Source organism: Lepidochelys kempii, chromosome 3 (genome assembly GCF_965140285.1).
Source record: "Lepidochelys kempii isolate rLepKem1 chromosome 3, rLepKem1.hap1, whole genome shotgun sequence".
NCBI lineage: Eukaryota > Metazoa > Chordata > Testudines > Cheloniidae > Lepidochelys > Lepidochelys kempii.
Window position 1 is genome coordinate 156,202,728 of NC_136382.1, and position 13,805 is coordinate 156,216,532.

General features: G+C 42.7%; 1 protein-coding gene across 1 annotated transcript in view; it reads right to left on the reverse strand.

Moving 5' to 3' along the window:
- Positions 1 to 13,805, reverse strand: part of ALK (ALK receptor tyrosine kinase) — a 538,912-nt gene that overhangs the window by 185,707 nt on the left and 339,400 nt on the right. The window contains exon 5 of the mRNA XM_073336696.2: positions 7,561 to 7,688. Within this exon, the coding sequence (XP_073192797.1) occupies positions 7,561 to 7,688 (128 nt within the window). The remainder of the gene's footprint in view (positions 1 to 7,560; positions 7,689 to 13,805) is intronic.

Sequence of the window (13,805 nt, forward strand, 5' to 3'; positions counted from 1 at the left end):
CATGGGTGACTATAATTTTCCTGATATCTGCTGGGAGAGCAATACAGCGGTGCATAGACAATCCAGGAAGTTTTTGGAAAGCGTAGGGGACAATTTCCTGGCGCAAGTGCTAGAGGAGCCAACTAGGGGGGGCGCTTTTCTTGACCTGCTGCTCACAAACTGGGAAGAATTAGTAGGGGAAGCAAAAGTGGATGGGAATCTGGGAGGCAGTGACCATGAGTTGGTTGAGTTCAGGATCCTGACACAGGGAAGAAAGGTAAGCAGCAGGATACGGACCCTGGACTTCAGGAAAGCAGACTTCGACTCCCTCAGGGAACGGATGGGTAGGATCCCCTGGGGGACTAACATGAAGGGGAAAGGAGTCCAGGAGAGCTGGCTGTATTTCAAGGAATCCCTGTTGAGGTTACAGGGACAAACCATCCCGATGTGTCGAAAGAATAGTAAGTATGGCAGGCGACCAGCTTGGCTTAATGGTGAAATCCTAGCAGATCTTAAGCATAAAAAAGAAGCTTACAAGAAGTGGAAGGTTGGACATATGACCAGGGAAGAGTATAAAAATATTGCTCGGGCATGTAGAAGTGAAATTAGGAGGGCCAAATCGCACCTGGAGCTGCAGCTAGCGAGAGATGTTAAGAGTAACAAGAAGGGTTTCTTCAGGTATGTTGGCAACAAGAAGAAAGCCAAGGAAAGTGTGGGCCCCTTAATGAATGAGGGAGGCAACCTAGTGACGGAGGATGTGGAAAAAGCTAATGTACTCAATGCTTTTTTTGCCTCTGTCTTCACGAACAAGGTCAGCTCCCAGACTGTTGTGCTGGGCATCACAACATGGGGAATAGATGGCCGGCCCTCGGTGGAGAAAGAGGTGGTTAGGGACTATTTTGAAAAACTGGACGTGCACAAGTCCATGGGGCCGGATGAATTGCATCCGAGAGTGCTAAAGGAACTGGTGGCTGTGATTGCAGAGCCATTGGCCATTATCTTTGAAAACTCGTGGCGAACGGGGGAAGTCCTGGATGACTGGAAAAAGGCTAATGTAGTGCCAATCTTTAAAAAAGGGAAGAAGGAGGATCCTGGGAACTACAGGCCAGTAAGCCTCACTTCAGTCCCCGGAAAAATCATGGAGCAGGTCCTCAAAGAATCAATCCTGAAGCACTTACATGAGAGGAAAGTGATCAGGAACAGTCAGCATGGATTCACCAAGGGAAGGTCATGCCTGACTAATCTAATCGCCTTTTATGATGAGATTACTGGTTCTGTGGATGAAGGGAAAGCAGTGGATGTATTGTATCTTGACTTTAGCAAAGCTTTTGACACGGTCTCCCACAGTATTCTTGTCAACAAGTTAAGGAAGTATGGGCTGGATGAATGCACTATAAGGTGGGTAGAAAGTTGGCTAGATTGTCGGGCTCAATGGGTAGTGATCAATGGCTCCATGTCTAGTTGGCAGCCGGTGTCAAGTGGAGTGCCTCAGGGGTCGGTCCTGGAGCCAGTTTTGTTCAATATCTTCATAAATGACCTGGAGGATGGTGTGGATTGCACTCTCAGCAAATTTGCGGATGGTACTAAACTGGGAGGAGTGGTAGATATGCTGGAGGGCAGGGATAGGATACAGAGGGACCTAGACAAATTGGAGGATTGGGCCAAAAGAAATCTGATGAGGTTCAATAAGGATAAGTGCAGGGTCCTGCACTTAGGATGGAAGAACCCAATGCACAGCTACAGACTAGGGACCGAATGGCTAGGCAGCAGTTCTGCGGAAAAGGACCTAGGGGCGACAGTGGACGAGAAGCTGGATATGAGTCAGCAGTGTGCCCTTGTTGCCAAGAAGGCCAATGGCATTTTGGGATGTATAAGTAGGGGCATAGCGAGCAGATCGAGGGACTTGATCGTCCCCCTCTATTCGACATTGGTGAGGCCTCATCTGGAGTACTGTGTCCAGTTTTGGGCCCCACACTACAAGAAGGATGTGGATAAATTGGAGAGAGTCCAGCGAAGGGCAACAAAAATGATTAGGGGTCTGGAACACATGACTTATGAAGAGAGGCTGAGGGAACTGGGATTGTTTAGTCTGCAGAAGAGAAGAATGAGGGGGGATTTGATAGCTGCTTTCAACTACCTGAGAGGTAGTTCCAGGGAGGATGGTTCTAGACTATTCTCAGTGGTGGAAGAGGACAGGACAAGGAGTAATGGTCTCAAGTTGCAGGGGGGGAGGTTTAGGTTGGATATTAGGAAAAACTTTTTCACTAGGAGGGTGGTGGAACACTGGAATGCGTTGCCTAGGGAGGTGGTGGAATCTCCTTCCTTAGAAGTTTTTAAGGTCAGGCTTGACAAAGCCCTGGCTGGGATGATTTAATTGGGTATAGGTCCTGCTTTTGAGCAGGGGGTTGGACTAGATGACCTCCTGAGGTCCCTTCCAACCCTGATATTCTATGATTCTATGATTTATTTTCAGCTCTCCATACCAAAATTATCCCTAGGACAAGAGATAGACAAGCTATTTTTAAAAGTACTTGCCATGTCATCAATTTGCAGAGATGGGACTGAGCCAGACAGGTCTATCCAAAATCTCTTCAAATTTCAGAGATCCAGCTTCAGTTCTGAAGATTTGGCTCTCAAATGGGAAGGGATATTTTCCAATTCAGGTGCAACCAAAATCTCAGTTCTAGTGATGTTTTTGTCCAAGACTGGAGAAATTATTATTTATATTATCAGAGCACCTTGGAGTCCTAGTCATAGACCAGGACCCCATTGCGTTAGTCTCGTGAGTTGAGATTTGACATTCAAAATGACAGAAACTTCGCAGGAGAAGCATCTCTCTCAAAATATCACTTATTTTGTGGATCAAATTGTTGAGAGATCTCTCTACCATTAAACCCCAAACCCCTACCTTGAGTCAAACCTCACCTTAAGTCTAATTCAGATCCAGATCTTTATCTTCCTCAGTACTCTTCTTAAAAATGGTTTTTGTTTCTTTATGTTTAAATATATGCAATTAAAAAATTATTCTTTAGGGAAAAAGAGACTCATTTAAGTCATTGGACAATTGCTTGTTAATAGTTTTTCTCAGAATGTTATTTTCGAAACACTTCTATCTATAAAGCACACTACAATGGTCATTGTGGCATCTAAGCACCTAAGCTGCTGATTGGATCCAAACAGCTGCAGAAAGATTATATTTAGGTTTATCCTTTCTTATTGCTTTTCCCGTTTCCCCCTTGCCCCAACGTCATCACCCTCTACTGTTCATTGCTGTTTTCTCTCTAGTAAATGGATATGGTAGCAAATGTTAAGCTGCCTATGAAAGACTTAATTACAAGCAAATGAAAAAGAACAAGTGGTCTTATTCCTGGTGGATTGTATACAGTACAGTGTATGTTTAATGAGTAGGGTTGTAGTCAGCCATTCAAAATCCATGCATATAATTGCAGATTCATTCCCCTTCTGGCTCACAATATATATTGATAGCCCCAATGGTAGAAATCAGTCACCTTAAGAAAGGTATCAATCCCCCTTCAAAGCAATTGAAAATGTTTCCTTTGGGTAATACTGTATGTCCACTGCCACTGATATTAATAATTCAGAGGGTCACAATGCCTTCTATTGCCTGATTAGGGCTAAGCTAAGGCTACTTTGCAGTTGTTGCATGGACTGTTAGCTCCAGGAAAGGACAGCTTGTGAAAATATAATCTGAATCAGTACCAGCAGGTTATCATAAAATCATAGACAGATAGGACTAGAAGGGACTTTGAGAGGTCATCAAGTCCAGCCCCCAATGCTGAGGCAAGATCAAGTAAACCTCCTAGACCATCCCTGACAGGGGTTTGTCTAACCCAGTGGTTCTCAACCTATTTACAATTGTGGGCAGCAACATGTTATGTGGGCTGTTCAAAAACCCAGTAATGGGGATTCCACAACCTCTCTTGGAAGCCTATTCCAGTGCTCAACTATCTTTATAATTAGAAAGTTTTCCCTAGTAGCTAACCTAAATCTCCCTTGCTGCAGATTAAGCCCATTACTTCTTGTCCTACTGTCAGTAGACATGAAGAACAGTTGATCACTGTCCTCTGTTTAACAGCCCTTACTATATTTGAAGACTTATCAGGTCCCCCCTCAGACTTCTTTTCTCACAACTAAATATGCCCTTCCTCATAGGACAGGTTTTGTAAACCTTTTATCATTTTTGTTGCTCTCCTGTAGAATCTCTCCAGTTCATCTACATCTTTCCAAAAGGATGGTGCCCAGAACTGGACATAGTATTATGGCTGAGGCCTCACCAATGCTGAGTACAGTGGAACAATTACCTCCCATGTCTTGCATACGTCACGCCCGTTAATATACCTGTGACAGTCTACATTACTCTGGTCACCACTTTTACAAAATTATGATAAACCTTGTACAAAATATGCCTCCTGAGTAACAATTGAGCATCATTTTCCTGTTAAAATGTGTGTATCAACATTGTATATGGTGATATTAGATTTTGCTATATGTTTGTAACTGGAGCAGGTTGTAATTCTGGAGAACACCCACAGTCTAGCTCTTCAGAGACAACAAAGGGGTGGCCATCACCCAGCCAGGTGCTAAGAGACCATTGAGTGCTTAACTTGTCATTCATCAGCAGGAGAGTTGTAAACAAGAAATGTACAGTTCACCTGAAGGACAGCCGGCAGGTCACACATGCTATGGAACTGCCTGACCACATAACCCAGCAAGGACTTTTCCAGTAAAAAGTGTCAGGATATAAAAAGGGGGAACAAAGGCCTCTGGCCACCTCTCTCTCTCCTCCCCCCCGCCTTCTCCCCCTCCCCCCGCCATCTCTAATGCAACAAGAATGCGTGAAAGACTTTGAACTGGGGAGATTGGTTCCAGGCAGGGAAGCGAATCCAGCCTGTGTACTAATAACCAAGAACTGCTTGCAACATTCAAAGTGGTGAAAAAAGCTGTTCACTTAAAATTTTTCTTAGCTTGGTAAAGGTTTAGGAATAAGACTATTTCTTTTGTAATCAGTTCTGACCTTTTATGGCTGTATCACTTATCCTCACTTAAAATCTAGCTAGCTTGCTTCAGTTAATAAATTTGCTTTATTCTTTCATCTAAACCAGTGTGTTTTGATTGAAGTGATTGGGGGAACCTCTGCTCAGTTTAAAAAGGGCTGGTGCATATTCATTTTCTTTGATAAAATGATAGACTTATGAGCTTACACTGTCCAAGGGGGTCTTGAGCAGTGTAAGCAGCACATTTCTGGTTTGCAAGGCTGGGGCTGAGGGATATGCATGTGTTGCCATGTATCTGTTCATGATTGGCTGAGAAAGCATTCATGTAACTTTGGGTGTGCCTTTACATGCTGACGGCTGTATGGGAGCAAAGCCTGGAGAGGCTGCTTTTCACTAGCAAAGCAGTGTGAGAGACACCTTAGTCTGGAGAATTAAGAGGGCACCACTGTTCAAAAGTCCAGTTTGTATCCTGGGGAGGTCACAATACCCCAGAATTATATTAGCATTTTTTGTAGCTGCATCACATTGTTGACTGATATTCAATTTGTGATCCATTATAACCCCCAGATCCTTTTCTGCAGTACTACTGCCTAGCCAGTTATTCCCAATTTTGTAGTTTTGCATTTGATTTTTCCTTCTCAAATGTAATACTTTGCACTTGTCTTTGTTGAATTTCATCTTGTTTATTTCAGACCAAGCTCATTTTGAATTCTAAACATGACCTCCAAAGTGCTTTCAACCCCTCCCAGCTTGGCATCATTCATAAATTTTAGAAGTATATTCTCCACTCTATTATTGAAGTCATTAATAAACACATTGAACAGTATCAGACCCAGGACTGATCCTTGCAGGACTTCACTAGATGCATGCTCCCAGTTTGACAGTGAACTACTGATAATGACTCTTGGAGCACAGGTTTCAGAGTAGCAGCCGTGTTAGTCTGTATTCGCAAAAAGAAAAGGAGTATTTGTGGTACCTTAGAGACTAACAAATTTATTTGAGCATAAGCTTTTGTGACCTACAGCTCACGCACGAAAGCTTATGCTCAAATAAATTTGTTAGTCTCTAAGGTGCCACAAGTACTCCTTTTCTTGTTGGAGCACAGTCTTTCAACCAGTTTTGCACCAATCTTACAGTAATTAAATCTAAACCATATTTCTCTAGTTTGCTTATGGGAATGTCAGGGGGGACTGTGTCTAAAGCATTATTAAAATCAAGATATATCACATTTACAGCTTCCCCCATCCACTAGGCTAGTAAACCTGTCAAAGGGGGAAATTAGGTTGGTTTGGCATGATTTATACTTGACAAATCCATGTTGGCTATTACTAACAACCCTATTACCCTCTTGCTGCTTACAAACAGATTATTTAATAATTTGTTCCAGTATCTTTCCAGGTATTGAAGTTAGACAGCTGGTCACCATTATTTCCCTTTTTTAAAGATAGGTACTATGTTTGCCCTTCTCCAGTCTCACCCGTCGTCAAGGAGTTCTCAAAAGATGACCGCTAATGGGTCTAAGATTGCTTTAGCTAGTTCCTAAAGTACCCTAGGATGAATTTCATCAAGCCCTACCTACTTCAATACATCTACCATATCTAAATATTCTTTAACTTGTTCTTTCCCTATTTTGGCTTGTGTTTCTCCCCCCTTGTTGTTAATATTAATTGTGTTAAGGACATCGCCACAGTTTACCTTCGTGTCATGAAATCATGGGGTAGCTTTTCTTGTTGAAACTAATTATTGAAGCACCTAGGTGTTTGATTGAGCATCAGCCCCCTCTTATTTTGTCTTCGGTGCCTAAAAACACATTCTTTTTAACCTTGACACTGCTGAGCACAGTCCTCTACTTGAACCAGCTGTGCTGCGGTTCTCCATTATCTTCATTGGGATATAGAGTCTATACAGTACTACACATTCAGCAGCACAGCAGGACCATTCCGCCCGGATGTACCTTGCATGTTCAGCACCACGGGTTTGCTCTGCCTGGAACTGATAGCAGTTTACTATGTATTTGTACAGCGCTAACACAACAAGGCTCTAATTATAACTGCGCTTTTGGGCATGGCCATACAAATAATAACCAAAATTATGTACAGTCATAAATAGATTTCTCTGTCCTGGAGAGTTTGAAAAAGGAAGATGTTTAAATCAACTTTCACCAATTTTCCTAATACTTATTTTCTAGACATATTTTAATAAAATCCACAAAGACCAATAGGCTAAGTACTACCACTAATAATACTCCTCATTTACATAGAATGCCTGAGGATTCCAACATGACTCACAAACCGCATACATACAGCTAAATTGAAATGTGGCCACCTCTGGGGTGAAACACTGAAGTGAAGGGCTTGAATTAATGATACGTATTTAATGGAAGTGCTATCATTAAACTTTCCAGAAAACTAAAATATCTTGTACTGCACTGAATGCTTAGGGGTGACTTAGTTAGCTGCAATAGAACTTTCTACTATATAAAGAAGATTTGTATTACTGACAAAAACTTTTTTGCCTAAAAAGGTAACAAGACACAAGTTAGAAAGAATGGAATACTCTACATTACCTGCACTGCAGTTCCTCATTGCAAAGGAGTCCATGGCTGCTACGCTCCTGTTCCCACTAGCAACATATTCCAGAGAGATTCGAAAAGGTTTCTTAAGGTGTCCAACTCTCTTCTGCAGAAGCACCCATCTGGTCTCGTCACAAAGCAAAAGGAAACAACACAGGACAAGAGTGGTAAGAAAGGAGGCTATTTTACAAGAAGCACATGTCCAAACATAGCAGGTCCACCCATGCCTTATCATACTGTCCCCCTATGATGCCCCACCACTGGCCTTTGCTTCCTTCGACTGCAAAAATAAACCTCTAAGAAAAAAATTTCCACAAAGCGGAGATGTCATGACATATGAACATCATCTGCTAATGATGGGTTCTCTCTCTCTCTCATCTGCCACACTTCGCAGCTCTGACATCACTTGCAGATGTCTTGCGGCTGTTTAAAAGGAGCCCAACTTCCTTTGCAAAGTGAGCTGTGAAATCTGTCACACACATGCACGCCTTCTCTAAATACCACTTCTTCCTGCCTTCCACCAACAAAGTCTGTTATACAGATTCAGGCAATAAGTTATTCTCAGGGGCTTGCTGAATAGCTGTATTTCCCAGACTTTATATCTGTTTGATGTAATGCATTTTGCTTCTGTGTGGCTGGTTGGAACTCCAAATGTGTATGAGTTTTAAAATTAAAATGGCCCATTTCCCTGTCTGTACTGTTCCCTTAGTTTGTTCTTTTAACTAGGCTATGGCCCTGGAGACTATGGGTCAAATAGTCTATGTGTAAGGCAATGTAAGTTACATGTTGCTAAGCAAGTGTAAGTGGGAACAGTGGAGTCTGAGTCTATCTTGGCATAATGTATTCACTGAAAGGCTGGAAGAAAATTAAAGACCAACCCCTTACATGCATACCTCTCACCCTTCTACTTGTTGTTTTTGCTCCTGCACCCCACTTTCCCAGCCACTCAGCATCAAAGTTACACTTACTTAGATACCGTGGCACTTACTGAACATGTAACTTTCAGCACCTTAGCACATGACCCCATATTTGGTCCTGATATTGTATGTCTACAGGACAGGTATAAACACCCTTGGTCACTGTGTAGAACAGGGGTGGGCAAACGTTTTGGACCGAGGGCCACATCTGGGTATGGAAATTGTATGGACGACCATGAATGCACACGAAATTGGGGTGCGGGAGGGTTCTGCCTGGGGGTGCAGGCTCTGAGGTGGGGCCAGAAATGAGGAGTTCAGGGTGTGGGAGGGGGCTCTGGGATGGGGCAGCATCAGCAGAGGTGCGGCCTCTGGGTTGAGCTGGGGATGAGGGGTTTTGGGTGCGGGAGGGTGCTTCAGGCTGGGACTGAGGGGTCTGGAGGGTCGGTGGGGGGTCAGGGTGCAAGCTCTGGGTGGTGCTTAACTCAAGTGACTCCCAGCAGCAGCAGCATGTCCTCGTTCCGGCTCCTACACGAAGGTGCAGCCAGGCAGCTCTTCTGCATGCTGCCCTGTCCACAGGCTGAGAACCACGGCCAATGGGAGCTGCGGAGGCGGCGCTCGGGGCGGGGGCAGCATGCGGAGTAGAGCCCCCGGCTGCCCCTACGCGTAGGAGCCATAGGGGAGACATGCCACTTCTTCCGGGAGCCTTGCAGATCTGCCGCTGACCCTGATCCCTGGCAGGAGCACCGGAGTCGGGCAAGCCCCAGATCCTGCTCCCCAGTGGGAGCTCAAGGGCCGGATTAAAATGACTGGCAGGCCGGATGCAGCCTGTAGTTTGCCCACCCCTGGTGTAGAGGTTGCCAATAAAGACACCAATTAATGCCAGTTGCAAAGGATGTTTTGTGACATGAATATCCATACTCTAGGAGCTAGATTGGACCCACCAACTCATTTCATGTGAGTCTGTTCAGTGCCCTCGATGATGGTAACTTTTGGTCACTACCCATTTGGCCATATTCAGACCATTAATACAGATGAGAAACTTTGTAGCCCTGCTGTTTAGGCCTCTAAGCCATCCAGTTTCCCTGGTTCCTTAAATCTCCTTTCACAGATTATTCCAGGATACCAAAACAAAAAATGGATAAAAGCATATAAGATTTTCTTTTAAGCTTATTGTAATTGGTCATCTGGAGACAATCAGAACAGGTGTCCCATAAAGCCTGTTAGAAAATTCCCAATACACTGCAGCTGCAATTGTTTTTGTTTTTTTAAAAAAAGAACAAAAACATATTGTGCTTCTTTAGATCACTTTGAAACAGCAATATTAGGCATTTTTGAGGAACATTATAACTATTTCAGATTAACTTAATGGGGTCAGTGGCAAGAAAGTTTAGAAGCAGTTGCTCTTTTCTAACTGCCTCTTGAAACAGAGAAGTTTCCGTATCAAGATCCCGAATTGCTCCATTGCATGTTGGTTTGTTATTATGGTGTTGTCAAGTGGGCTGGACACAGGAATTTATCTCTCTTTAGTAAAAAGAGAATCAGAGCAGATGGTTTTGAGAAAAGAAACAACGCAATTTACATGCATTCTGCAACCAGATAAGAACTTGCCCAAATGCTGATGTACTTTTCAAGAGACATTACCAGCTTGACAGTATCCCTAAAAGGAAATAAAACCATCTCTCTCTCTCTCTCTGTTACAGTCTTTATTTTAATGAACTCATAATAATGCATGTGTGCAGCACTGCCCCATGTTGTGTAGAATTAGATTAATGGATTAACTGTGTATCACAGGTCCTACATTGTTAATAACTAAAATAAATTTGCCTTTAATTCCAATAGTTATAGCCAGTGCTTTTGGAGCAAGAAGATATGAGTTCTATCTCCCATTGTCACTATAAGGTTCCAGATGGCCATGGAAAGCTGCACAACGACAACTGCAAAGTTCTCAGGAGGTCTTGGGTCTGCTAGAACATCTTAAATTCTTTCCCCTTTTTACTAACACCACTTTAGATTACTGAACTCTGATTTTTTTTTAAATAAGAAAAATCTATTTTTAAGCATTAATGCCATTTAAGTCCTTTTTTGCTCGTCACAGCATGAATAGTGACACTAGACTGGTCAGTTATATTTCTTGTTTATGATCAGTTTCACTTTCTGGTTATCATGCTCCAGCCCAATAGTTTTGTTTTGAGGCTTCTACTATAAGATGACATTTACATCAAACTAATCTTCATTTATTCTCCTGCTTCTGGAATGTAGAGTACACACTTCGGATCACCCATTTCCAGAGAGCCCAGTCTCCTGCCAGGATTGCGTCCTGCTCTATATTAAGGCTGAGGGGGGCAAAGTTGGAAGCCATGACATCCGTCCAGCAAGGCTGTGTGCAAGTTTTCTCCATCCAGCTTTTGTTGGATCAAACATAAAGCTAGAGAATTTGTATGGACTCCGACATATGGAGCAGATGGCCAAACTACCTGAGCCAACACCATCACTTTGGGAGACGCTGGAGGCTGGTTGGTCTGATGCCTGACCTCCTCATTTATAATGTGATGAAGCCACCATATGCCTTCAATACATCATTGCTGCTTCATTTTGAAAGTGCCCAGCTGGTGCATTTGCATCCCTATGGTGGCCCAGAGCCATACAAAAGGACAAAAGCCACTGCTGCTTGATAGATACACATCTTAGTCTGAGCTGATATGTGGTGTTGACACTACACAGGCTCCCAAAAGTGTGCATAACACCCATAGCCTTGCTGATTTGATGTTTCATGTCAGCAAGGCAACTTCCCTCCTTGGTGTCAACAGAGCCAAGATGTTCAAATGAATTGATTAATTCAACTTCTTGTCCATCAATTACGACGGGTAGGATAGAGGTCCATCAGCCACCTTCATCAGTTTATTGTAGAAGACCAGTTGACTTGAAGACCAAGCTTACTTGCTTCTTCCACATATAAATTCAGGGCATTGATCAGATTAATTCATGAGGATGCAAATATAGCCATGTCATTCTCATATTCCAGGTCTATTATGCAGAAGTCATGCAGTACCACCCGGGTATGCAGCTAGTGATGGCTTCCATCGTTTGGTCAATAATGGGGTTGAACAGATCATTTGGGGGCAGCCACACACATTGGACGGATGCTACTGCTGTGCTCAAACCAATTGGACATTCTACAATCTAAGCAGTCACAGCTCTCACTTTGGCAATGCATTTCTACAAGAAGATTGAGGAGCTTTCCAGGTACACCAATAGCTTTTCAGGCACAGCCAAAGGAGTGACAATCAAAAGAGTCAAAGGCAGCTTTTAAATCAATAAAAGCTATATACATCTTATCCTTCCTCCTACTATTCCCTGCAAAATGAATCCTGTGTTCACTGAAATTAAAGAAAATCAAATCAAATAATGGAAGCATTTTTATTCATATGCAGTTTTTTAAACCACCTCTTTTCCCACCCATCCCTTTTTAAAAAAAATATGGAGACTAAAGCCATCTCACCGGTGTCCCTTTAATCTCTAAAAGATAACTAATTTCTCTACAAGCAGGATGAACCAGCTTTGGACATAATTTACTCTGAAAAATGCAGGAACATCTGTATGTCATGAAAAACATTCCTCACCGTTTCAAAAGACTGATGGATTTTAATTCCAAGTACACAGTGGCCTTCAACAATGATTTCCATTTCTGGGCTACTGCTAACCCTCCGGATAAATGTGTCAAGAGTTTTAGGAATTGCTTTTCTGAGTTACTGGTGCAATAACTTCAGTTTGAAATTCTCAGGCCTCCCATAGTTTACCACTGAAACTTTATTAACTTTCAGAGCTGTGGCCAAGCAGGTATTTTATGTCACTGGAATTCAAGACAGGGGAAGGGCAGGCTCACTTGAAGCCAGATTCATTACAAACTGCTTCAGAGTTTGTAGTGCAACTTCCTAGAAATGGATTTTTGAGGTTCAAGTAATCTGTGTAAAAATTGGGTAATTCTCAGTCCACTTCCTAGTAGAGAGGTGGGCACATCACAAAAAAACACTATAAATATGGCAGTAACTAGCAGATTTATCAGAGACATCAAACAAGGAGTGAATGACCCAATGGAAAGAAGTTGTCCTCATGCCTAGAAGTGGATCGTTATAAAGGAACGTTGGCGGATCAGAATGGGAGAAGATTCACTGTCCACAGTGTAGTTGTTCTATAAATACAGGCGAGACATCAGGCTCCAGATCTATCACACTGGTATGTTTTTACAGCACTACATTTGCTCTAAAATCTAAAAAAAAAAATCCCAAACAAATAACCTTCACCCCCACCCTTAACCTGCAGCAGGCTATGCTGTAGGGTAATTTATATCTGCTAGTAGGTTAACTATTTGCATTTCTATTACAGCAGCCTATATTTTTGTGACACTTTAGAAATCATTTTATCAAGGTAGCAGTAAGGGGCTTAAACTATTATTTAGGCAAGAAGAGGGGAAATATCCAAGGTGGAGTCATGCTCAATAACTGTTGGACATGTAACTCTCTCCGCTCCTACAAACAGGATACAGTAAAACAAGATGCAGATTCACATAACACCTTTTATTTGAAGGATATCCTCTGAAGTGCTTTACAAAACAATGAATTCAATACTGGCAAGTCTACAGCTGTATGGACAAAGGCCTCAGCTGCTGGGCACACAGCAATAACTCACATGCAGCAATGAGTATTAAAACCTGTTTTATCAAGAGAGGACACCAGGAGTATCTCCCTAATCTTTATCCTATGAGCTCTTTAGTGTCTACCTTGACACATATCAAATAGCAGAAGAGACCACAATTTAATGTCTTCTAATCTGAATGACGGCACTGTTCACAGGACAGTGGCTCCCTCTCCCTGTCCCGCTATTGCATTGGGAAAAATCCCAAGTCCTGGTCCAGGCTTGGGCTCTGAACATTGTTGCTCAAAGATGGCCAAGCAAGACTGACATTGAGCAATGACTGCTATCCCTCCTTAGACACAGTGGGGCCAAATTCAACACTTTTGTAATTCCAGTAGAGTCATTAGAGTTACACCAGGGATGAATTTGCTTCAGTGGTTTTAATATTTAGAATATACACAAGAGCTCAACGTGCAGATTAAGAGTGTCATGATTTTCTGACATTGCCCAAGAATTTGAGCAGAGCAAAACCCTTGATCCAAATATTCTCAAACTTTGGAAAACTTCAGACCCAGATCCAAACTCTGCCACCTAGGCCCATGTCACAGTTTGAGAGGAGCAAGTACTTGTAGAAGGGCTGGACTGGACTCCACTCCCTTAGAGTTCATTAGTGCCGGTTTTCCATAGTCA